Source organism: Pithys albifrons, chromosome 11, assembly GCF_047495875.1.
Source record: "Pithys albifrons albifrons isolate INPA30051 chromosome 11, PitAlb_v1, whole genome shotgun sequence".
In the NCBI taxonomy this organism is placed as follows: domain Eukaryota; kingdom Metazoa; phylum Chordata; class Aves; order Passeriformes; family Thamnophilidae; genus Pithys; species Pithys albifrons.
This window is the reverse complement of record NC_092468.1, coordinates 17,624,568-17,647,987: the sequence shown is the minus strand read 5'-3', so window position 1 is coordinate 17,647,987 and position 23,420 is coordinate 17,624,568. Positions and strand designations below refer to the sequence as shown.

The following is a 23,420-nucleotide window of genomic DNA, read 5'->3' as shown; positions in this document are numbered from 1 at the left end:
CGCTGGGACTGGGGCTGGGCGAGGGGAGTGCACGGACAGAAGGCCGCGCCCCGCACGCACAGGCCAGAGGCCGCCGTGCAGCTCCACGGAGCTGTCAGCTCTAGCTGGCCCCGCGCACAGGAATCCCCACCCCAGCATCCGCCCTCGCAGCGCTGCGCCCGCGATGGAACCGTGCCTTGGTTCTCCCTGCAGTGCTCCCGCTGGAAACGCGGACCCAGAGAGTCCCGAGCGCCCCTCCAGGACCCGCTGTGCAGGAAGGGGAAGCGGGAGGCCGCGCCAGGGGCCGGCCCGCACTGCAGCCGCCTTCAGCACCCCGGCAAGAGGCAGCTGGAACAGCGGCACAGAGTGCCCTCATCCCACGGGGATCGCGCTTTGGAGCAAAAGGCAGGACAGAGGAGGCTGGGGGGAAAAAAAACGACACAAGGCAGGAGTCCAATAAAACTATGTTTATAAATAAAAACAAGAAGATTGGTGTTGTTTTTATAAAACCCCGTGGGTAGGGCAGGGCGAAGGGTGAGCAGTGGCCAGGGAGGCTGCTGGGGACAGGCCGACTCCAGCGGGCAGAGGGGAAGGAGAGGCTTAAGGGAGTCGGGGAGATGAACTGAGATCTGGCAGAGGGGCTGCAGGGGTAACACAGACCCCCAAGGAGCAAAATACATTTCGTCTCCATCGTATAAAAATTGCAAACACAAGAAAGACCAAAGGAGGCAACGCTTGCAGAGAAAGCCACAGCGTGGCAGGAGGAGAGGGCGCCGGGGCGCCAGCACCAACAGCAGCAGAGTCGAGCGTGTTCATACTGTACCGTGCTTGGCCCTGGGCATGGGGAAGGGGCTGCCCCAGCCCGAGGCACGTCTCTGAGTACCCAGCAGAGGAAGGAAGGGCAAGGAGCGCTGGAGCAAACAGACCCAACTGTCCTGGCATGTCTGCAGGCGCTAAGCCCCGAGGCCACAGTTCAGGCTGCAGCCGCCCTCCCTGGAGGGCTTGTGTTGCCAACAGGCACCACTGACAGCCCAGAGGGAGCCAGGCTGTCCCAGAGCCTTGTCCCTCCTGGCAGCCCGGCCAGCAGTACTCATGGCACTGGGCAGAGGGGGAGGCAGACACGTGCCCTTCATAGGGCAAATACAGGGGACCTCCTTGTTTCCTCAAAGCATGAAAGCAAACCAGTTGTGACCCCCCTTGCATTCTAACTCTGTCCAGGCCCTTAAAGGTATCACAATGGTGAACAGCAGCGCGACAGCAGGAGGGAGAAGGCCAGAGCTGCCACCACCAGCCCCAGGCATGGGACAGCCCCTACAAATGGGACAGGTAGCAGCACAGCACAGGCAGGACAAAGAGCAGGATGGAGGGAGCAGAGCTCTGCCCTTAAATCCCCCCAAAGTACCCAAGGGCAAGTGTAGGGCACTGAGTCACACAGGAGACTGCGCACAGGCACTCACCACCACTCTGAGCTGGACACAGAGGTACAGCCCCAGCCCTGAGCCTCACGGCCTGGGCAAGGTAAAGGAGGTTCCTGCCATGGGGTAGTGTCAGGCTCAGACCTGGCCCAATATATGGGCAAGAGAAGGGAGGCAAGAGGGAAGTGGCAGCATCTCTCCACTCCCCAGAGGCACTGAAGCCCTGGAACATTCATGCATTAGCCAAAAGGCAACTACAATGGGATTTAAAATACATATATAAGGCTGGTCCCTGCTCCCCTCTCAGGGCTGTGGGAAGGGCAGGGCATCTTCCGTGAGGGGGAGGAAAGAAGCCATCTTCAGCGCCATGCGTGCCCAGCGCCCCTGGAGCTCCGTGTCCTGCTGTCGGGCCACGCCACGCTCCAGCTCTCCCCCCCACGGGCGGCAGGCTCAGAGAAAGTCAAACACCCCGTAATTCTTTGCTGCTTGATAGAAGAAACACAAAAGGGTGAAAAGAAAGAAGAGATATTTAGGGTGAAAGGACCAAGGCAGCAGCGACACACGGGCAAGCAGCAAAGGGCGCTGGGACGGATGCGGATTAATGGGGTTAGAGAGGAAGGCAGGAGGGAATTACCATTGGCAATACACAAGTCTGGTGGCGGGATGGGCTGGCAGCACCCAGCAGGCCTGCCAGGCCTGTCCACCCCGCTTGAGGAGGGATTAGAATCAAGGTTTAGTTCCGTTTATTATTTTTTCCCTTCTTTTTTCTTTTCGTTATCAAGACAAAAAAACCAAAAGAAAAACCATAAAAAACCAAAACAAAACAAAAAAAACCCAAGAGGTGAAGCCAGGGCTGGTCCTAGGAAACAAACAACTGGGATGGAAGGGGGAAGGAGGGACAGCAGACAGACAGGGGATGGGCGCTTCACATTACATCCACAAAGAACTCACTGGGGTTGCCCATGGCCATTCGGAAGGACTGTCTACTGGCTGTCAGTTCAGGGGGCACAGAGGCCAGGTCACGGCCCGGCGGCGCCCCGGGGGGTCCCATGGCTGAAGGCGGTGGAGGCATCAGCAACATGGGGGGACTGAAGAGAGGGGGGAGGCCGGGTGGCCCATACGACTGCTGGCTGTGATGGCTGCGGATGCTGTGAGCCAGGGAGTGCTGGCTGCGCTGGCTGTGCTGGCTGGCCGGCACCGAGCGCTCGCTGGCCGCACGCTCGCGCCTCATGCTGCTCCTCGTGGTGTGGTCCGACTCACTCCCACTGCCACCTGACTTTGACTCCCCAGTCTTCTCTCTCTCCTTCCTCCTCTCGCTGCCGCTGCGATTGGAACCGCTGCTCCGGCTCCCTGCGAAGCGCACGAGGCAAGGTTAGGTGGCAACTCAGACAAGTCAGGAAGAGTGGATGCCCCTCTAGCCAAGAGAAGACTACAGTGTGCTCCAGCACAGCCATCCACTAGCACAGTCTGTGCTCTCAGTGTTCCATCAACTCCGAGTCCCACAACCCTTTCAAGATGGCTTTTGCCCTTGCTCCCCTCACACAGGACCTCGCCTAAGCATCCTTTCCCTGTTGTTTCCCTGTACTGAACAGAGCACCTGCCCATCTACAGGCATATTTTAGTCCTTCTCACTCACCTTCACTGTGCTGGCTGCCTGCACTGCCCCCTCCGTAGCTGTAGCCTGGGTCAGGGAAGCCGGGATGGGGGTTGTATGGATGAGGCGGTGGATACTGATACGGGAAAGCCATAGGCCAGGGTGCGGCTCCTGGGTGGGGGAGCGGAGCCAAAGTGTCCTGATCGGATGCACCACTGGAGCCATCGTGATCGTGAAGAGACAGATTAGCCATGTCTGCAAGAAAGGAGAGAAGAGGGGTTAATCCAAGCAGAAAGACAACCACGTGAGATGAAGCAGCTTCCCATCCACTGTTGCTGATGGACAAGGACAGGATACACAAGGAGACACAAGAAGTTGGCACTCTCCCTGCTAGTCAATGCCACCATTTGTGCTTCCTGTCTGGACAGCAGCCAGGCTTCCTGAGTCCAAGCTGCCACTCTAACACAGAGACTGGCTTGGTGGGAAAGAACCACATCAGAGCTACAGCTCACCCTGCCAATTCCTTCCCCCATCCCTCTTATTTGAGCAGAACCCAGTTGCCTGAGCACCAACCCCTTGCCAGCACTGGAAGTGCAGAGCCTGGAGACAGTAAAGACTAAGACTCTGCCAGGGCTGCCCTGAAGAAAAGATCACACAGCAGGTGACACTGTTAATGCTGCTTCCAACTTCATGACCTCAGCAGCATGACAAGGGAGCTGGGATATTCTTCATCACTCTCTTAACACAGTCTGTAGAACAAAGGGCCAGCTTGATGGCAATGGCTGTAGCTGTGTCCCCACACTGTCAGTAGGGCTCTGCAGGACCTCTAACCCTCCATCCTCTCCCTCCCACACATGCCAAGGGCCATACTTCCACAGAGGTCCCCAAAGATGTAATAGCACTGCTCCGAGAAGGTAATCTTGTTCACGGTGTGTCGGATGTAGCCAGCCTTCAGCAGATTGCTGGCATATTTGCGGGATTCACGGCGGTCTGTGAAGCCCTCCACATGGTGATAGAGCCAATCCACCACATCTGAACCTGCCACCAAATATAAGAGTTAGATATGGCCAAGAGTGGAAGACAGTGGCTCTTGAGGCAGTGAGTCACACCAGAGCCAAGGAAAAGTGGGCCAAAAGGTGAAGAGGAGCTGCAGAGCCAAGAGTTCAATTTGTGACTCTGGCTTGGTTAGTTTATGGTGACAGAGACGCTCCCTTGGACATCTGCCTGGAAAACAGGCCAAGCATTCCCCAGTCCCTGCCCCTGCTGCAGGCAGCACAGTCTCTTACCAATGAAGGCGTTGGGGATGGTGATCTTCAGCCACATGCGGTCACGCACCTCAAGGCCTGACTCTGGTGAGGCCATGGCTTTGACAATGGTGGCCATGTCACTGTGGATGGACAGGTGAAAGTCATCGAGGCCTGTGGTGTGGACGAAGGAAGGGAGGCAAAGGTGAGAGAAGACAGAAAAGACAAAAGAGACACATGGACGCATCACACACGGGAGAAATGGGCCAGGGAACAATACATCGCAGACAGCCTTGGGGCACATGCTGTGTAACACCCCTTCCCTTCCAGCTTTCTCATTTTATTCTTCACATGGCAGCCATTTCCTCTTGGGCAAAATCCAGGCAAGAGTCACAAACTTACAACAATCTCCTGGCTTTTTGCCTCACCTGAGCTCTCCAGAACCTTGCTTCAGGGCTCTGTATACCATAATTACCAAAACCTTCAGAAAGTAACAAAAAGAGCCCTATGCTCAGCATGACCCTGCCCCACAGCAAGGCTCTTCACTCCCAGCTGCCTCCTCCATCCTGCCATCTCTGCTGTATGGGAGGGCAATTGCTCCAGGGACATGCTGAATCCCTCTGGCCCTGCATTCTCTGACACTAACCCTGACTGGTCTGAGCCTTTTCTCTGCATCTGCCACAGCTCCTTATTGCACACAGGTTCCTCTACTCTCCTCATATAGAAAGGTAAAAAACCTGGTATTAATTCACCCAGGCAGAACTCCCACTGATCCAAGTGCCAGCATGTTGAGAGCTGTCTCTTTCCCAGTCCCAGGGCAGGGCAGACCTCGCCCACCCCAGCTGTCCCCAGGTGGATGTATTGGTCCCGTCACAGCACAGTGAAGGTGAAGAGGCCGTGCAGTGGGCAGAGCACGGAGGCACAAGCACTTACGTTCAGTCTCTGGGATGGAGCTGGTGATGGAGGAGCTGGTGGAAGTGATTGTGCTCATGGATGGACTCATACCGTACGCTGGGTAGGTGCCAGTCATCGCTGCCGTGTGAGACACCCAGGCTGCCGGGTCGATGGGCCGGATGGGCTCACCTGCCAAAAAGAAAGAGACAGTCAGTAACTGTAAGAAATGATGACCTCATCAAAACAGCCTCTGGGAAGGGACAGGGACTCAGCACAGCCCATTCCATCCCCAGTTATCTGCCGGGACTCACCCGGATCGGAGCATGGAGAGTCTGGCCCAGCCCATATCCGCTGGGGAGCAACTGGGAGAGAAAGAAGAGAGGGAGGGTCAGCAGGAGAGGTGCAGAGGGAGAGATCCCCCTATGGCTCAAGGAGGGGTTTCTCTTTCCTCTGGCGCCCCGAGCAAGTGACCTCCCTGCCCCAGTGAAACGCGTCCCCAGCGTGATGTGGGAAGGAGGGCTGGGCTTATGGGCATTTTGGTCTGGGCATAGGACATAGCAGCCTCCAAAAAGGAGAGCTGAACCCCATCAAACCCCAATTCGGTGCCACATGGAGTCAAACATACAAGGGAAGAACAAGACAACAACCAAGTAAGTGCTTAAGGCAGGGCTCTCACATGAGCTGGGCACCAGCGTTAAGGGTGGGTCAGCTATCCACTTACTCCTGGGTAACGAGAAGCAGCCCCGTGGGCTGGGGTCCCAGCACTTGGCCACCGTCAGGGTGATGGGCCTGCAACAAAAATGTGAGAGTTAGAACCAGAGTCTGGCAGCACAAACCTCTGCCTGATGGCTGGATCCTGTGTGCTGGCTCACTCCTGGGAGACAGGGAAAAGCTGACAGTAAAGTGCCCTTGTTTCAATCCAGCTATGGGTTTCCTTAGCAACATTAACAAAATGATGTGACCCTGATGAGGGTTGCTGATGACCCAAACAGAGCAGAGAATCACAGAACAGTTTGTGTTGGAAAGGACCTTTAGATGTCATCTAGTCAATGAGCAGGGATGCAGTATCCCCACAAAGGGGCACAGACCCCACTTCCCCGCGATTCAGTTGGCTGCAATTCTTGCTTTGGGCATGAAAACCCAGGAACCAAAGCAACACCAAAACCCTAAGTTCTGAGCTTCTGCAGAGCCACTGGCAGAAGTGGCTGGAAGACATGACTCACACACTCCAAACACACCGTACAAGTGGCCCAGGAGTTAAGGACCAACCCAAGTACTTACCCCGGCTTGTGCACAATCTCCCTCAGCACCCGCACAGCATCATCGTTGCTCATGTTCTCAAAGTTGATGTCATTTACCTGCAAATAACACGAAGAAGTGAGTCCCAGAGATGCGACCAGAGGCTGAGCTCCCCACTCAGCTCAGCAGTGACTCAGCTTCCCTCTTTCAAGCACAGCTTCCTGGGTTTAGCCTGCCAAAATTTGCAGGGAGGCTTCTGGGTCTTTTCTAACTGTTTTCCCAGGCCCAAAGTTGGAGATATGTGGGCATGAAGTACCTGCAAGAGCATGTCTCCTGGCTCAATCCTGCCATCAGCTGCCACAGCGCCACCCTTCATGATAGAGCCAATGTAAATGCCTCCATCCCCACGCTCATTGCTCTGTCCCACAATAGAAATGCCCAGAAAGTTGTATTTCTCTGCAGGGATGGAAAGAGACAAAAGTAAGACACCACAAAGCCACAAGCAAAACTGATCTAACCTCAAACAAACCACGTACTAACTAATGATGGTTGCTTGCACCCCTGTCTCAGAGAGATGTCCTGAGAAACTCTTGAGAGACCAGTGCTTCAAGACAAGCCACTTTCCTACAGAATCATCTTCTCACTCCTCCCCTATGTGTTCTCTTTGCCCCCTCCCCAGTTCCCTCTCTGCCACTCAAACCCACTCTGGAAGGACTGCCGGCTCCACGCACACCTCCCACTCACCCATATTCAGCGTGACCGTGATGATGTTCAGGGACATGGTGGAGTCTGTGATGCTGCTGAAGGACGATGACTGCAACACAAGTGAAACATGAGATGTTCTCATGTGCCTCAGTAACATTCCCAGTCCCAGCTTCCTCCACTTGTCTTTCCTCTCTGCCACTCCCTGTCGCACCACAGCCACCACCCACAACTCCAGTCTCATGCTGGGAGCTTTGCAGAGCCAGAGAACATCAGCCATGGTCCTTATGACCTCTTCACAGCCACGACAAAGCCTGTGGTCCCAGCTCTTGAGGCTACATTTGCCTAGAAAAGGTTTGTATGTATGGCCAAACTTCGCGAACGAAGATTTGGGAAGGGCTGTCCCGACGTGAGTGTGCCCTTCCAGCCTGCGCAGTGGATTTTAGGTGAGGCTCAGTGTGCGCAGAACTGGCCCCACCGTTTAAGTCCTGAGGTTCATCTGTCACGGCCAAGCGAGCTTGGACGGTGCCAGGGAAGTCCTCAGGACTAGAACCTACAGCACCCGGCATTTCCCAGGAGGTCTCCCATCCAAGTACTAATCCGGGGCTGACCCTGCTGAGCTTCCGAGATCTGACGGGATCGGATGTCAGGGAGGCATTTAACTGCCCGTTTACAGCACTTTATAAAGTCTCAGCATTTGGACACCAACTGTCCCAAGCTGTAACCACAGCAAACACAGCTGAATCCCTGAGAGGGATTCACCAGGCAGCCTCCCATTCCCTGCACTGCCTTCCCCAGGATACCCAGTCCCTTTCTAGGTACCCGCTCAATGCGTGGAGCCTTCTGTTTCCGCCGGCGTCGCTTGTGCCTCCTCATGAGACGGGAAGCACTGCTTTGCTCTGTTGAACTGCTAAACCTGCAAGTGAAAGCAAGAGTCAGCTCTTCTGCTGCCAGGATGGTGTCCCTGGCAGCAAGAGAACCATGGAAATAGCACAGGGAATAGAGGACTGCAAGGGCAGAGGGGAGAAGATGCATGTTAGGGACAGACACTAGTAGAGGGAGTTGCTGGGTGAGACAGAAGCAGGTCTGACCCCAGGATTACTGTGCCCTGCAAAGGCGTCTCTTTGTGCTGGGAGTCAGGGGAAAGTTAATGTTTCTCCAGGACTTAAGTTCTCCTACCTGCTAGTGGAGTCATCTTCATCTGAATCGAAGAAGCTGGTGGTCTCCAGCTCACTGCTCATGAGTGTGGAGGAGCTCTCGTACCCGCCCAGGTCTCGGCGCCGCTCCCCCTTCACTGTCCCATTCACCCTGGGTGCTATGACAAACCAAGACTCAGTGTGCTTGAGACAATCCCTTCCCCTATGCAGGGCTCATGGCAGCCTTCTCAGAACAAATCTGGCCACCAGACAACCCTATCTAGTGCCAGCCAGCTCCCAGTGTGCCCTGGGATCTGATCCATCTTCTGTGGGATACCTCTTCTATCACTACCAGATGGGGAAGAAGCTGGTGGGCCACTAGGAACAATGCTGCTAAACTTGTGGAAGACTTGCAGCTGTTTCCTTGGTAGAGCAAGGAGCAGCACTGAGTAACAAGGTTACAGCACACTCTGCTTTTCAACTATGAGGGACTGAGGCACTACTGTCTCCTCTTGAGGCTTCTATAGGAGACATCTCCTTTAACCCCAAAGTTCTGATGCAACACAGGTGTTAGCTCTTCCCTTCAGTGTGAGGCTATGGCCCTTATAAGGGCCATAAAGCAGCCCTTCTAAGCTGGTAAGATTCTGCAAAGCAGACAAAGCTGCTCCAAGTCTGGAGACGGTGCCTCCACCATGCCCCAGCAGAACTCTCACCATGTTACCAACACTCACCATGCTCAGGCCCATCTGTCCGACGAGGTCGTTCCCTTTGTGACGACACCACCGAGTCTGTCTCTGTCTCATTGTCCAAGTTTTCCCGACTCCCCCCAGTGTTAGGGCTATGATGTGATAAAAGGAACAAATATGTTCAACAGGGAATAACTTGAGTAGGCTCTCTCTATCTCTGTGCTGGCCAGCACAAGCTTCCAGCCATCAGCTGTCTCTTTCTTGAGGGACAGGAACAGCCACAGCACATCTATAAGTACAGGGCAAAGGACTGGGGATACTGTGCCAGCTCTTTGCCAGCTTCCCTCCACGATTTTCAGCATGTCCTTGCTTGTTGAATAACGCAGCTCCACTTTAAATCTGCTCCCAGCCCCATCCTCCTCCCCTCTCACTGGCTATGATCCCTGACAATTTGGGTAGGAGTATCCAGCCCTTGCTCAGGATTACAACAAACCCACTATGTGTTCCTTGGAAACCAGAACAGATGTCCAGGTAACTTACTGGAAAGAGGGGGGTCTGGAGTCTCCAATTCCTCCTGTGCGCTCCATGGAAGGTGGCAGCTCTGTCTGGTTATCGGCACAGACCGAGCCACCATCTGAGTGGGAACCCTCTGCAGACACCAGCTGGAGGGATGAGACAGAGAAGGGAATGGCTGCAGCACTGGGAAAACGTTTACAAGAGTGGTCAAAGGAGCTGGCCAAAAGCCTGCCTGGCCCAGGACCTCATCTCTGATGGCAGACAACAGCAGATGCCCAGGAGCGGGTATGGAAGGTATGGAACAGGCCAAGCATGTAGCAACATTCCCCCTCAATGCTTTCCCAGACACTGGCTATTTGTGGCTCAGGAATTCCTGTCCCAGCAGTGAAGCCTTGGTGGCTGACAGCCCTGCTTAGACACTCTGACAACACCTGCACACCCACACCACTCACTCAGGTAACCTTTAGCACATGTCCTGTAGCAGTGAGTGGATTCCCCGAGTTCTTCTCACATTGGAAGAGGCAGCTACCAAGTCATTCCTTTCCTTAGTTCTAGCAACCTCTACACTTCTGCCTTCAAGCTGTGGAACTAGCAGGACTTTCATCTCCCAAGGCTACAGCAGTTGGGGCTAACAGAGCTTAGGCTGGCTTGAAATAGATTCCTGAAACAGGTTCTTTTTCTGGCTTCCATACATACTTTTCAAACTTTCAGGTTGTGTCCAGCTTATTGGTTTGGGCACAACCTTCAGCCAGTCTCTGGGAGGCTCAACAGTTTTCCCAGTGTAGAAATTCAAGAAAGGATCAAACTCCAGGAACTCTATACCAATCATGCTTGTGGGGCAGTCCCGGCACACCCACATCCATCCCTCTGGCTCCATAATAAACCACCAATTTCAGGGCTCAGGGAATGCAGCTGAGCTTCCACAGGCTTGCCAGTGGAATGAAACAGTGGATAGACCAAATGACCTATTCCTCAATATTGCTCCCTATCCATGTTTGCATGCTACCCCCTTTCAAGCTGTAATGAACAGGACTAATCACAACAGGGCTGAGAAAGAGGATAATAAAAAGCCTCTTCCTTGAAAGAGGCGTTCAGGGACCCCCATAGCTGCCAGGGCCCTGGAAGGCTCTAGGGTAAAGGATGCCCAACTGTGGGACAGGACAGAAGAATCATGAAGCATGGGCTGGAGAGGAGCTGATAGCTGCTGCCCAAACCATAATGCCCAGTGTCAATGCAGAGGCAGCACTACTGCTTGCTGTTGAGGGAACCACATCTGCATGGAGCCAGGAGCAGATGCCAACTTGGGCTGTGGCACAGCACATTTACACAGGTCTTGAGCGCTTCCCAGCATCACTGATGAAGGAGCTGTGCCCTGCCCACCTGCGAGAACTGGGGAAACCACAGTAAGGGGTTGATAAGATGATCCACAGATCATCATTAGGGCAAAGGGACAGAGGTCTACTGCCAGAGAGGCACTAGGAGTTGAGACAGGGATGTAGCTGGGGCAAGGAAGACAGAGCAGCCCTGAAAAAGCTGCAGCTAAGGCAGTAGACAGAGCAGAGAGCAGCCTGGGGTGTCAAAAGCTGCAGAGCCCGTCCCACAAGCCCCAGGACAAGCCCAACGGCTCCTGATCTCACAATTGTCTAACCCGCTTGTCTCACACTGGCTCAGCTTCCCTCCCTCCAGCAAGCCCCAGGCACATGCCTGGCTCTGCTCCTGGCACGTTCCTGGTGACATGTCTTCCCAGGACACATCCCAATCCTTAAGGGCCATATCCCTGCTCTGGCAGCCACTGCCTGGGAGCACAGAGGAGAAGATACGCTGGAAGTGGCCAGCGTTGCCTAGGGAGAAGTCATATAACACTCTTGAAAATCTCAAGGCAAGATCAGGCAAATAGATCTGGACAGAGGGAACTAGCCACAGGCAGCTGTCAAACAGCAGTGAGGAGAGCAGAGGGGGTGTTCCCAAGCTGGGGGAGGACTGATGCTGTCTTCCTCTAACAGGCTAGGATTTCCTCCAGGGAAGGTTTTGATCACCACCCTGCACTTTTCCTGCCTCTTACACTGTCAGGAAATACTCAGTTGGAGTCAAACCCTCATCTTTCCCTGTCACTAAAATTAGTACTGAGTTCCTAAAATAGCCTCATCCCATCCTGTCTGTCAGAAGCAGCATAGCAAGTGCTTCCCTACTGGGTCCCAAGCTACCCATGGACAAGGAGACTCTTGGCACAGATAGGAAAAGGGATCATCAGCTGTGCATAAAGTTCCCTGGGACTGTCATCACCCTTTCTGCACAAGAACCAGTAGCAGTGCTCACTCCAGGCACAAGTTCCCTGCAGGAATCTGGCCTAGCAGAGCAGCAGCATGGCGGTCACACCAGACAGACTCACACCAGATCTACGTCAGTCACCCTGAGCAACCACAGAGACCCTACAAGGAAAGCCAGCAGCTGTGGGGACGCACAGAGCACAAGGAAAAGCATACCAGGTAAAAAAAAAAAGCAATGGAAAGGGTTCAGAGACTCTGGAACTTCCCACAGGGCAGGTGAAAGCAAAAGGCAGCTGGAAAGGGCGGGGTGGGGAAGATATCTCAGTGCAGATGCAGCAGCAGTGGGATGAATGCAGAGGGATGGATGGTGGCCAAGAGCAGGACACAGGCTGTTTTCCGAAGGGCCTGGATAACCACTAGAGGGAGGACAGCCGGCATCTGGTCCCAGCTCTTTGTGTGGGAGCCCAGCACATCCTTTCCTCCTGGTGCAGGGTGCAGGCAGGAGCCCGCCCTGCACTCTCTTCCCCTGCCTGGAATCCCTGCAGCAGTCAGGCTGGCAGTGGGCACCTGCCTGCCCTTGTCACCCCCACCCTCTCTCCCTTACGTGCCCCCAGCTGAGGCCTCACTGTTTGATGCAGGGATGGAAGCAGAATCAGGTCTGACCTAGCCTGATTTGCTGAGGGGCCATCTGGAAAAAGGCACTTTGGTCTTGGCTCTGCTCCTGGTGTAGATCCACACACTCCCATCAGCATAAACTGCAGCTCAGCAGAGGGAAAATGGGATGATGGGCTGCAGAGACTGAATGTCCTCTCTCCCCACTAAAAAAAGGATGCCCTTGGGCCTGAGGGAGGCATGCAGGCAGCGGACAGAGCATGTGCATGGCATGGCACAGAGGGAAAAGCTTGTTCTGTAGCTGCCCAGGCAGTACCTTTAGTCTTCAGGGCAGTCAAATCCAGTCCGCTTCACCAGCACTAAAGTCACTTAAGCCCTTTGCACCAGTCAGTGGAGCAGAACTTTCCTTGGAAAGCTGACCCTGCCATAGGGGCACACGGGTTATGCTGTGAACAGGCCATTACAACCACTGCCAGGCATCAGTTACCATGAGCTCTCCATGGCATCCCACATCTTCTCTGGAACGGGGGACCCAGCACCACAGAGCTCCCTCTCCAGCTGTGGGACTGGAGTGTGGGAATCCAGCTCATCAGCGTTTTCAGCAGTCAGCACACCAACAGTACGGAGCAGTCCCTGTGCCTTACTTGGCACTACACATCCAAACAGGTTTTCAGAGAGGGCAGATGCAGTCAGTGAGATATCAAAGCAAGGGGCTTGCTTACCCAAGACACCACCCGGCCGTTGAAGCAGGGAAGCTTGGCATTGTCATCCGAGATCTCTTCTTTCACCACCCTGCAGAAGGGAAAGGAGGTAGTCAGAGCTGGATCCAGGATTTCAGAGGAAAAGGAGATACCCAGGTGGACATCTGCATCCACCAACAGGCAGCCCAGGCTTGAGGATGGAGCAGGAGAAGAGCAGCAGCTCCTGCCTGTTGTCAGACCACAGGTTTCTATGCCCACAGCCATGAGTGTCAGGCTGGAGAGAAGCCAAGGGCTAAACAGCCTCTCAGTGTACATCCAGCTGTTTCATAGCCCACTTCACAATTTAATCAGTAAAACCAAAATTCAGGTGCATATCATAGAATTGTTTAGGTTGAAAAAGACCTCAAAGATCATCCAGTCCAACCATTAGCCCAGCATTGCCAAGCTCACCACTAAATCATAACCCCAAGTGCCACATCTACATGTCTTTCAAATACCTCCAGGGACAGTGACTCCACCACCTTGCTGGGCAGCCTGTTCCAGTGCTTGACAACCCTTTTGGTGGAGAGATGTTTCCTAATATCAATCTAAACCTCCGCTGGCACAACTTGAGAACATTTCCTCTTGTTCTGTCACTTGCTACCTGGGAGAAGCCAAACCCTATCAGGCTACAACCTCCTTTCAGGTAGTGGTTAAGAGTGAGAAGGTCCCCCCTGAGTCTCCTTCTCTCCAGGCTGAGCACCCCCAGCTCTCTCAGCCACTCCTCATCAGACCTGTCCTCCAGACCCATTACCAGCTCCATTGCCCTTTTTCAGACTCACTCCAGCCACTCAATTGTAGTATATTGTAGTGAGGAGCCCAAAACCAAACACAGGGTTTGAGGTGCAACCTCACCAGTGCAGAGTCCAAGGGGATGATCACTTTCCCTGGTCCTGCTGACCACACTATCACTGACACAAGTCAGGATGCCACTGGCCCTCTTGGCCACCTGGGCACAAGCTGGCTCATGTACAGCCACTATCAACCAGCACCCCCAGGTACTTTCCCACTGGGCAACTTTCCAGCCACTCTTTTCCCAGCCTGTAGAGCAGTGTGGGGTTGTTGTAGGACCCAGCACTTGGCTTCACTGAACCTCATACAACTGGCCATCAATCCAGCCTGTCCAGATCTCTCTGTGGCCTTCCACCCTCCACCGCATCAACACTCCCACCCACTTTAGTCATCTGAGACCTGAGGGTGCCCTCGATCTCCTCATCAAGATAACTGATAAAGATATTAAGCAGAATGGAGCCCTGGGGAACAGATTTGTGACCAGCACACAGCTGGTTGTAGCTCCATTCCCCAGCACACTCTGGGCCCCATCCTCCTGGTTTTTTTACCCAACAAACAGTGCCCTTGTTCAAGCCATGAGCAGTCAGTTTCTCCCAGAGAATGCTGTGGGAAACGGTGTCAAAGGCTTTACTGAAGTTCGGGTAGACAACATCCACAGTCTTTCCTTCATCCACTAACCATGCTAACCTGTCATAGAAAATCAGGTTGGTCAAGCAGGACCTGCCTTTCCTAAACCCATGATGGCTGGCCTGATTGCCTGGCTGTCCTGTATGTGCCATGTGATGGCACTGAAGATGATCTGCTTCATGACCTTCCCTGGAACTGAGGTCAGGCTGACAGGCCTGTAGCTCCCTGGGTTCTCCTTCTGGCCCTTCTTGTAAATGGGTGTCACATTTACTCACCTCCAGCCAACTGGGACCTCCCTGGTTGACCGGGACTGCTGGTAAATGACTGAAAGTGACTTGGTGAGCACTTTCACCAGCTCCCTTAATACCCTTGGGTGGATCCCACCCAACCCCATGGACTCCTGTGTGTCTAGGTGGTGCAGCAGGTTGCTGACCATTTCCTCTTGGATTATGGGGTCTTCATTCTGCTCCCTGTCTCCATACTCAGGGGGTTAGGTACCCTGAGAACATCTAGTCTTGTTTTTAAAGACAGAGGCAAAGAAGGTAGTAAGTACCTCAGCCTTTTCCTCATCCTTTGTCACTGTTTCCTCCCCCTTCAATACAGAATGGAGAATATCCTTAGCTCTACTTTTGGTGCTGACGTTATTTGTCAAAACATTTCTATTGTTTTTTACTCAGTATCCACAGTAAGTTCTAGTTGGGCTTTCACTCTTCTAGTTTTCTCCCTGCATAACCTCACAATATCCTTGTAGCCCTCTTGAGTTGCCCCTCTCCTCTTCCAAAGGTGATACACTCTTTTTTTCCCTTAGTTCAAGCCAGAGCTCCCTGTTCAGCCAGGCCACTCTTCTTGCCTGTTGGTTTGTCTTTCAGTACATGGGGAGGGTCTGCTCCTGCACCTTTTTCTTCTTGAACAATGTCCAACCTTCCTGGGCTCCTCTGCCCTTCAGGACTGCCTCTCGGGGAACTCTTGTCAACCAGTTCCCTAACCAGGCCAAAGTCTACCCTCCGCCACAAGCCCAAGGAGGCAGTTCTGCTGATCCTGCTTCCTTGTTTCTCTGAGAATCAAAAACTCTTCATCATTTTGTGATCACTGCACAAGAGAGCCTCCAGCCACCACATCACCCACCAGTTCTTCTCTGTTCACAAATGACAGGTCCAGTGGGTGCCTTTCCTAGTTGGCTCCCTCACCCGCTGCGTCAGGAAGTTCTTCCACACACTCCAGCAACCTCCTAGATTGTTTCTGCTGTACTGTATTTCCAGTAGACATATTCGCACCAGTTCGGTTATTTCTAAAGAAATACATAATTTAAACCTCTTTATAATGATCTGAAAGAATCACAACCTATGCCAGAGATTTCTAATAGATGAAAGTGAAATACATGAAATATGCTGGCTCCTAAATGGTACTGTTGCTTTTTAATTACATAAATAATATTTCAATATCACTTTGAGCTTTATAGTTGTGCCACAATGTCATGTTCTTGCATTACACAGCTGCATTATTATCAGCCTTCACAGTGGAGAGAGCACTGATAACCTTTTCCCCCCAAGAGTAAAAAAAAAAAAAAATTAAAAAATCAGTTTTATTTGCAGAGTAAATTTATTCTTTTTATTTTAAATATCACTGGATACCTAAATACTTTTTCCACAGTGAACTGCAATCAGAACAGCTTGTAAATTCACTAAATTCAATAAATACCATCTTTGATAAATCAAATCTAATGGGAAAATAGGCTTTATCAAGCTTATTTTGTTTTCTTATCAACGACATTTTGAGCACTGTTATTTAACACAAAGATACATTACAAGTAATTTGTGATTCTGAGTTCCCCTTCTAAGCTCTGTCTAAGGTAGCTTGACACATATTGTGCTTTAAAAAAATGTAGTAACTAAATAGGGAATAAACTGGGGCGTGGGGGTGGGAGGGACAAAGAATTCAACCGAGAAAGAAAAAAGTAACAAATGTCAAACCACGGGAAATTATGTATTAGAAAGAAGTAGATTATAAGTAACTAGCACTACTCAGAGGTGGCATCCCATCAACAGCTCTGAAAGCCCCCAAGCCAGTTCCCAACTTATGGAGAATCAAAGAGGAAGCAAGCGTGGGATGTGGAGCTGTGACCCATTGCCCCAGACTGCCATCGAGTCACAGAGTGCTGGGGCTCGGAGAAGCAGCTACTCTGGGCTCCTGGCTGCTCGCCCTGGTGTGCCAACAGCTGCCAGAACCGCCACCGAATGCTGGACAGCGAGGCTCGCCAACACTCAAAAGGCATCAGCAAAAGGCAAATGAACAGTGCTGGAAGCCCCAAACCCGGGGAGCAGGCTCGCTCCACCCTGCCAGCCCCACTGGTTGCACCAGTGTCACACATGCTCAGCAAAGGGGTGTCCCATGGGGTGAAAGGCAGCATGTTGACCAGCCTTTGCTGGCAGCTGGCACTCATGATCCCTGCCCAAACTGAAGACAGAAAAGAGACTGGACAAAGGCTTCCCATCCCCAGAAGGCACAGATGAGGAGGCCACAGTTTGACCAATCTAATCCACTCCCAGGATGTGTGTTAATTCCTCTTGCACAGATGGAGGAGCAGGAAAAGCAGGAAAGGAGCAGTGAGGATGGATTAAATCCCTGCTGGCTTAATGCTTCTTCAGTATGTTCAGTGCCAGCCTCTGCCCAAAGGCCCTGCAGCCCAGAGTAAGTGTCAAATACAGGCAGGCCCCCCAGGACCCATCCCCTTTGGTGCCCATGTCAGCCCTTTCCAATGCAGGCAAGTTGTCGTCCCCTCATTTCCAAGTGCACACACACACCCTGCCCTGGCTGCACCAGCATCCATTCATACTGTCGCCAGCAGCCTGGACCACATCCAATTCCTAGAGAGAACTTCAGGCAGAGCCAATTTTCAGTGCTGCATGATGACTGCTTGGGGACACAGAGACCTGCCTGTGGGTGAAGGGACAGGGTGATATATTTGCCGGGTCAAGGTGACCAACTGCTCAGCACAAATGAACTATTCCACTTTCAGAGGGGACAGAGGAAACCAAACCCAAGGCCCGCCCACACAGCCTCAGCTGCTATGCCCGAAGGAGAACAAGCTCCCTCTGTCCTGAAAGCTTGTCCCTCCTCACTCTTATTACCCCGTGGCTGCCCCAGACATCCCAGGGGTCAGCTCCACCCCAGAACAGTTTTCTCCCTCTTTCCCCAGCCACTACATTATTTATCACTATTTATCACCCAGATACCAGAGCACGATGGATTATATATTTAGACTCTACAGAGCAAAAACTGATAGTGCTGGAGTCAGGCACATGCCAAGCAGGAATATTTCTGCGGCGCTGCTCATGTCTGTCATCCCTTGCACCACTCCAGCTATTCGTGTCCTGCATTCCTCTCCAGCCTCAGCCTGAGTTGCAGCCTTCCTCCTCCCACCTCTCACCACCCTTCCAGTCACACTTCTCACACGGACACAACTGCAGGTTCACACATCAGAAGCCACTGAGTGAGCAGCCTCTGGGGGAGCTGTGAGAAGTGCCACGTTTCTGCTCTGCGCTTGCAAGGGAGGCAGCCATGAGATGAAATTGTGGATGTGCTGGCAGGGAAAACCATCCTGTGAATGTGCTGGGAAGAGCCCCCAGCTGATGGGATCTGAGTCCGGGAATCCTGAAAGAGCAGACACAGGAGTTTAGGCTCCCTCTGTTCTCTACAAGCCTTTCCTTTAGGCTGGAGCCACCAGAGAGCCCAGGGAATACATTTGCCCAAGGCTGATTTCAAAGGGACTGCTTTTACTGTCCAGTTTTGAAGGTTCCCATGTTTGGAGTCCTGCTGGGGCCTGGGCACAACATGGCTGAGAATGGTGACCAGGGCAATCTCCCTCTGTGTGGAGGCAGTCCGAGCCTTGCCCAGGCAAGCGCAGGTCCAGGCCCCTCGGTGCGGTGCTACTGCCCTGCCCAGATAATTGCCCTGTGACCCTCTTCCCACCCCCGGGGCAGCAGACATGCCGAGGCCAAGCTGCAGGCTCAGTGCCTGACCTGCACGCCCAGCGCTCCCCGGCACTCATCTGCCTTGAGTTCTCCAACAAAGAGACCTGCGGGTGGGAGGAAGGAGGGAGGGTTACAGGGGAGGCAGGCCGAGTGGGCGGATGGTTCCGCCGCCATCCCGAGCGACACGGGGCCAAGCCGAGGGGAGGAGAAGGAGGAGGAGGAGGAGCGGACAAGGCTCTGGCTGCGCAGGAGCCCAGCTGGGGTGTGCGGAGGGGGCTCCAGGGCTGACACAAGCAGCACATCTGCTCCCATGCAGCTGGGGGAGGGGAAGGGACAGACCTGGCAATTGGGAGGGAAGTGGAGGAAACCCAGCTCCAACCCTGGCTCCATCCCTACCCTCCCACCAGCTTCTCCGCAGGAGCCGGCAGACCCTCTCCCCGCAGCCTGGGAAGAGACTCCACGCTCCCAGCTCCTCTCCCGCTGCCTGCCGGCGGGAGCAGCTGGAACACCGATGCGGAGGCGGGCGAGGGACAGGCGGGTAGACGCTGCCTTCTCCGGGGAGTTCCAGCCCGGCTCAGGAAATTAGAGGGTATTTTATATCACAGAGTCATGTCCTAGGAATGAAGAGAAGGTGGGGAACGGCAGCGTGCACAGGAGAGAAAGGAGGCCATAAACCCCAAGTCGCGGAGCCGGTTGGGCCGCGTCAGACCCCGGCTGCGCGCACATCACCAGCGCAGCTGCTGCGCTCCCACCCTCCCGTTTCCCCTCGGTGGCCTCCAGCCCGGCTGAGGATGTGGATACAAGGGAGTTTCTAGCTTCAGCCAGCTCTGGTCTCTCCTGAGCGGGACCCACCAGCCACAGCGAGATCCCTGCGAAAAACTTGGATGGAGTAACATGAGCCCAGCAAAAAAAGAAGAAATCCAAGAGGCTCCTGCAGGATTTGAACCCCAAATTTGGATGTAGGCTGTAGCTCAGTAGTGATTGCCCCTTGTCTCTGGCAATCCAGTCCCCCAAATTGCCTAAGGGCTTCCAGAAGAGAGGATACTCAGAGAGAAGGAATCACAGACGTGGTGGCAAACAGAAAAGCTGAATCTGGCATCGAGGAGTCAGTAGCAAGGGCAGTGAGGGAAAGGGACCCTTCAAGCACGTTGGGATCTGGCATCAAGGAGTCAGTAGCAAGAAGGGAGGTGAGGGAAAGGAACCCTTCAAGCACGTTGGGACAGCTTGATGGCCAAGATGAAAAGCAGTCTGTTACAAGGGAACATGAAAAGATTGAGAGGACAACTGAGCACTGACAATTTCTAGTAGAGGAGATGAAAGAGTAAGATGATTTCCTTTGTTTAGTTCAATTATTAAGAAGGAAGACCTTCACAAAATAGCAACATTTTTTCCAACAATGCAAAGCCCAGAAATTCAATTTATAAACTTATTCTTCTATGACAACCTTCCAAAAGCACACAGATTAGGTTGGTCACTATTCTGACCTAAACATGCCCCATTTCCTACAACCTGCAAAAGAAGAAAAAACCCCAACCTAACAAAAAACATCAGGAGACGTTTCTACCCAATAGCACAAGCTTCAGGGATTCACACATCAGAAATGTGATCTCATTTTCAAGGCCTGTAGTACACACCTGTTAAGGCAGGGATGTCTTGCTTCCAAATGATTGTATAGATTAATAATGCTGCATAGCAAAAGGAAGAACCTTTTTGAGTTACTACCCAAATGTGAGCAGCTCCTGGATCTATAGCAAAATTATTCTCTTGTGCAAGATCAAATGCTGGGGCCACAGGGATGAGCTGTGCAGCCATTTCACCAGAGGAGAAAACTGGACAAGGCAATTCTCCAAGAGAGCTGGAATTTCAGATGGGAAATGCTCCTCTTAGACTAAGCGCAGACATGACATGTGTGCTTCCCATGAGTACACAATTCTCCCAAGGCCTACAGGCCCAACCAAAGAATACACACACCAGCGATCACACGTGTATTGGCGAGACCTTGGGCTTTGCAGGGAAACAGCATGCATCAAACAGGATCAGAGGATTTGAGTTGTCTGTCTCCTAAAGCCAGGGCATTCTTCAGGTCTTCCTCACTGTATTTTTACCCCCTGTGCAAGGAAGAGGAGTACAAATTGCAGTGTGCATTGGGGTGAAAAGGGCTCTCAAAGCATAAACAGACTGTCAGTCTCCCATTTCATTTCCTTGTCAAGACCCCAGACAGGGTATTCCCCGCTGGTCTTCTATGCTGCAGCACAGGTAAAAAGGGAAACACAGATTTCTAGGTGGTTTAGCTCTGTCAGACCCTCCTCCGCAGAGGAGCTGCTGTCCTCCTGCCTGTCCCTACACCTCACGTGAAGGTGAGCTCCCACACAGCAGTCTTTACCTGGACTGCTTAAGAATCAAGAAGCACAAATCAGCTGTTAGCAGCTGTCCTGCTACCACAACAAGAACACACCTCTGCATTTGAGCAGGAAAGGCCACCTCTCCTAACCAGTCAAGGGAGCATCACAAGTACTCCTTGGGGAGCAGGTCATCCCATTTCAAGCTACTACCCACTCTTCTCAAGAGTGGGCACATCATGCCCATAAGCATAGAGCAGCCTCATTCATTTTCAGAGAATGGTTTGGATTGAAAGGGACCTTAAAGACCATCTAGTTCCAATCCCCCTGCCATAGGCCTAGAGCTTCCCTCAACCAAGCTCACCTCTGCTGCCCCACAGCTTGCTGTGCTTTCTCGCAGTAGTCAGCCAGGCAGCGGCTGAACAGACATCTAAGATGCCAGCTGTTTTCCCTGATAACCCTTCATCAACACATTTGCAATCACTCCACTGGACACAGACCAGGACAACAGAGCCCCCCAGTGCAGGCAATGCTTGGCTCCAGCTGGGCCTGTGCTCAGTCCTACCGGTGTCACTGGGTGGGAGGTGACAGAGGACAGACCTCCTGTTCACCTAATCCAAAGACTGCAAAAGGAATGGCATTTAGGAAGGAGCCGTCCGACCTCAGAGGCTTGCCAAGGAGCAGCACTTATCAAAGCAAAGTTACAGACTGATTTTACAGTGAGCCCAGAGCCTTAGCAGCCCCTCCCACCTTGATCTCGAGTGCCCATCTGGCTACAGCCCTGCTCTGCAAACAAGCCCAACAGGCCTGTCCTCCACCAACCAGGAGGAGGAAGTTGCAAGGGGACTGCAGGAGGCACCTCCACGCTAATTAATCCCGCCCTGCCCAAGCGATGCTTCCTCGGAAGGACATTTACAGACATCATCAAAGGCAGCATTCTCCAGGCCCCCGAAGGTTCAGTGACACTTTCAGTCTCTTTGAATTGGAAATCAGGACAAACGGGAACTTCCAGCAGAAGACCAGCCAGGCTCTTCACCCTGGTAGCTCAATTTCAGCTCCTCAGTAACTCTACGAGCTTGCACAGCCCAGCACAAGGATACAAGGCAAGTGCAGTGATTCACTGTGAGAAATAAAGATTTGAGTTAAACATCTGCAGAAATGACCTTCAGGGAATGGAGACAATTCCACAGATGTAACAACAGTGACCAAAAGCTGGGCTTTTATTCAGGCTTTTATTCAAGGTGGAAAAGGAAACAGGCCCAAAGAGGCCCCAGCCAGAGACAGGGTAAACTCCTGATGTGGTTGCTGTGGTTCACACAAATGTTGTGAGACAGCAAGCACACCGGAGGAAGGAGGCTTGGTCTGCTGTGACACTTAGCTCCATCTGGACACAGACAGAAGGAAGAGCCCAGAAGGCAGAGCTGCAACTCAGCAGCTCCTGTTGACAGAGGGAAAGGGAGAGAGGTGGGAAAAGTACAGAGAGGTGGGCAAAGGGTTTATCTGGCTACTGCTGGTAGCAAAATGCAAAGGACAACATCAGCATAACAAGGAGCTCACAGATGAGGTGTTCAGGCTCCAAAGGGAACTCTTTGTGACTCTCCATGAGTGAGAAGTCACTCACCCCCTTCTAGGCTGGCTAGAAAAGCAACAGCTTCCCTTGAAAGGCCCAGGGACTACGTGCTGGCTAAGACAACAACCGTGAGGAGCTGTAAAGGGCTCCAAGGGCTGCTGGGAGGACAGTGTGAGGTTTGCACATACACAACAGTTTAGGGAGAGGACCATGGTGTCTGTGAAGGCTCTGCATGCACCATGAGGGATGCAGGGCTAGGCCTTCCTTTTCTGGCCCTCAGCTGAGGGACACCAAGTCAGTCCTGCTTTTTCTTAACAGCAAGCAAGGCTCCTGCCAAGAAAGTGCTGCTGCTGTGGAATGTGCTGGGCCAGCAGTACAGCTCATTCCTGGAAAAGCATCAACTCAGCGGGAGAGCAGGGAGAGGAGAAGAGGGGGAAAATGGGAAGAGGGGGAGGGTGGGAAACAAAGTCTGAAAGCTTGGACTTCCTTCCACACCTGGGGAAGCAGAGCTGCCATAGAGCAGGCTGCTCCTGGGCTACCAGCACCACCGTCCTGCCCAGCACCAGCACCAGCCCTCTGCTCTGGGAGCACCTTTCTGCCAGCCAGACACCTCCAGAGCACGTCTGGGACTGCACAGACCAAGGCAGATGCCTATAGGGAGGAGGAGCAAGGTTCATTTCCCCTCACCATGTTAACAATTAATTTGTATTTAATGACAGATCTTGAGGAGATGACAAAGCAGTCTCCACGTGTGTCCTGCCCTTAAGACACTGACCAGCTCACATTACTCTCTCCTTGCACAAACAATTTTGCAAGAGTCTCCCAAGGAAACCAGCTCAACCTCCTACCCGGTGGGAAGGGACCTTGAAGCATGACAGGCTGTAGATGACTGCACCCTACTCTGCACATCTAGCTCAGCTGCAATTAGCAACATCTCTGCTAACTGATCTGTAAGACATACAGAGAACCCCTATAAAACCAACAGGGAGTTAATAAAGCTCACAACTAAGTTTTACCACAAAACATTTGCCAAACACAATGAAAAGGACTCACGCAAAGAAGATCCTTTCAGAGTCACAACAGCTGCATGATGGCAA

At 52.8% G+C, this 23,420-nt stretch overlaps 1 protein-coding gene across 2 annotated transcripts in view; it reads right to left on the bottom strand.

Annotated features, from left to right (window-relative positions):
- Nucleotides 1-431: 431 nt before the first annotated feature.
- DVL3 (dishevelled segment polarity protein 3) overlaps nucleotides 432-23,420 on the bottom strand; it is a 34,642-nt gene continuing 11,653 nt past the window's right edge. Inside the window, exons 2-16 of one of the 2 annotated variants that reach the window (XM_071566455.1) lie at nucleotides 13,007-13,076; nucleotides 9,430-9,551; nucleotides 8,935-9,041; nucleotides 8,247-8,382; nucleotides 7,890-7,983; nucleotides 7,110-7,179; nucleotides 6,682-6,821; nucleotides 6,408-6,484; nucleotides 5,848-5,915; nucleotides 5,438-5,488; nucleotides 5,166-5,315; nucleotides 4,275-4,406; nucleotides 3,859-4,026; nucleotides 3,031-3,243; nucleotides 432-2,744 (exon numbers count right to left, since the gene is read on the bottom strand). In XM_071566455.1, the coding sequence (XP_071422556.1) occupies nucleotides 2,320-2,744; nucleotides 3,031-3,243; nucleotides 3,859-4,026; nucleotides 4,275-4,406; nucleotides 5,166-5,315; nucleotides 5,438-5,488; nucleotides 5,848-5,915; nucleotides 6,408-6,484; nucleotides 6,682-6,821; nucleotides 7,110-7,179; nucleotides 7,890-7,983; nucleotides 8,247-8,382; nucleotides 8,935-9,041; nucleotides 9,430-9,551; nucleotides 13,007-13,076 (2,023 nt within the window). In that variant the 3' untranslated portion in view covers nucleotides 432-2,319. The remainder of the gene's footprint in view (nucleotides 2,745-3,030; nucleotides 3,244-3,858; nucleotides 4,027-4,274; nucleotides 4,407-5,165; nucleotides 5,316-5,437; nucleotides 5,489-5,847; nucleotides 5,916-6,407; nucleotides 6,485-6,681; nucleotides 6,822-7,109; nucleotides 7,180-7,889; nucleotides 7,984-8,246; nucleotides 8,383-8,934; nucleotides 9,042-9,429; nucleotides 9,552-13,006; nucleotides 13,077-23,420) is intronic. The other variant, XM_071566456.1, reaches the window with a different exon arrangement.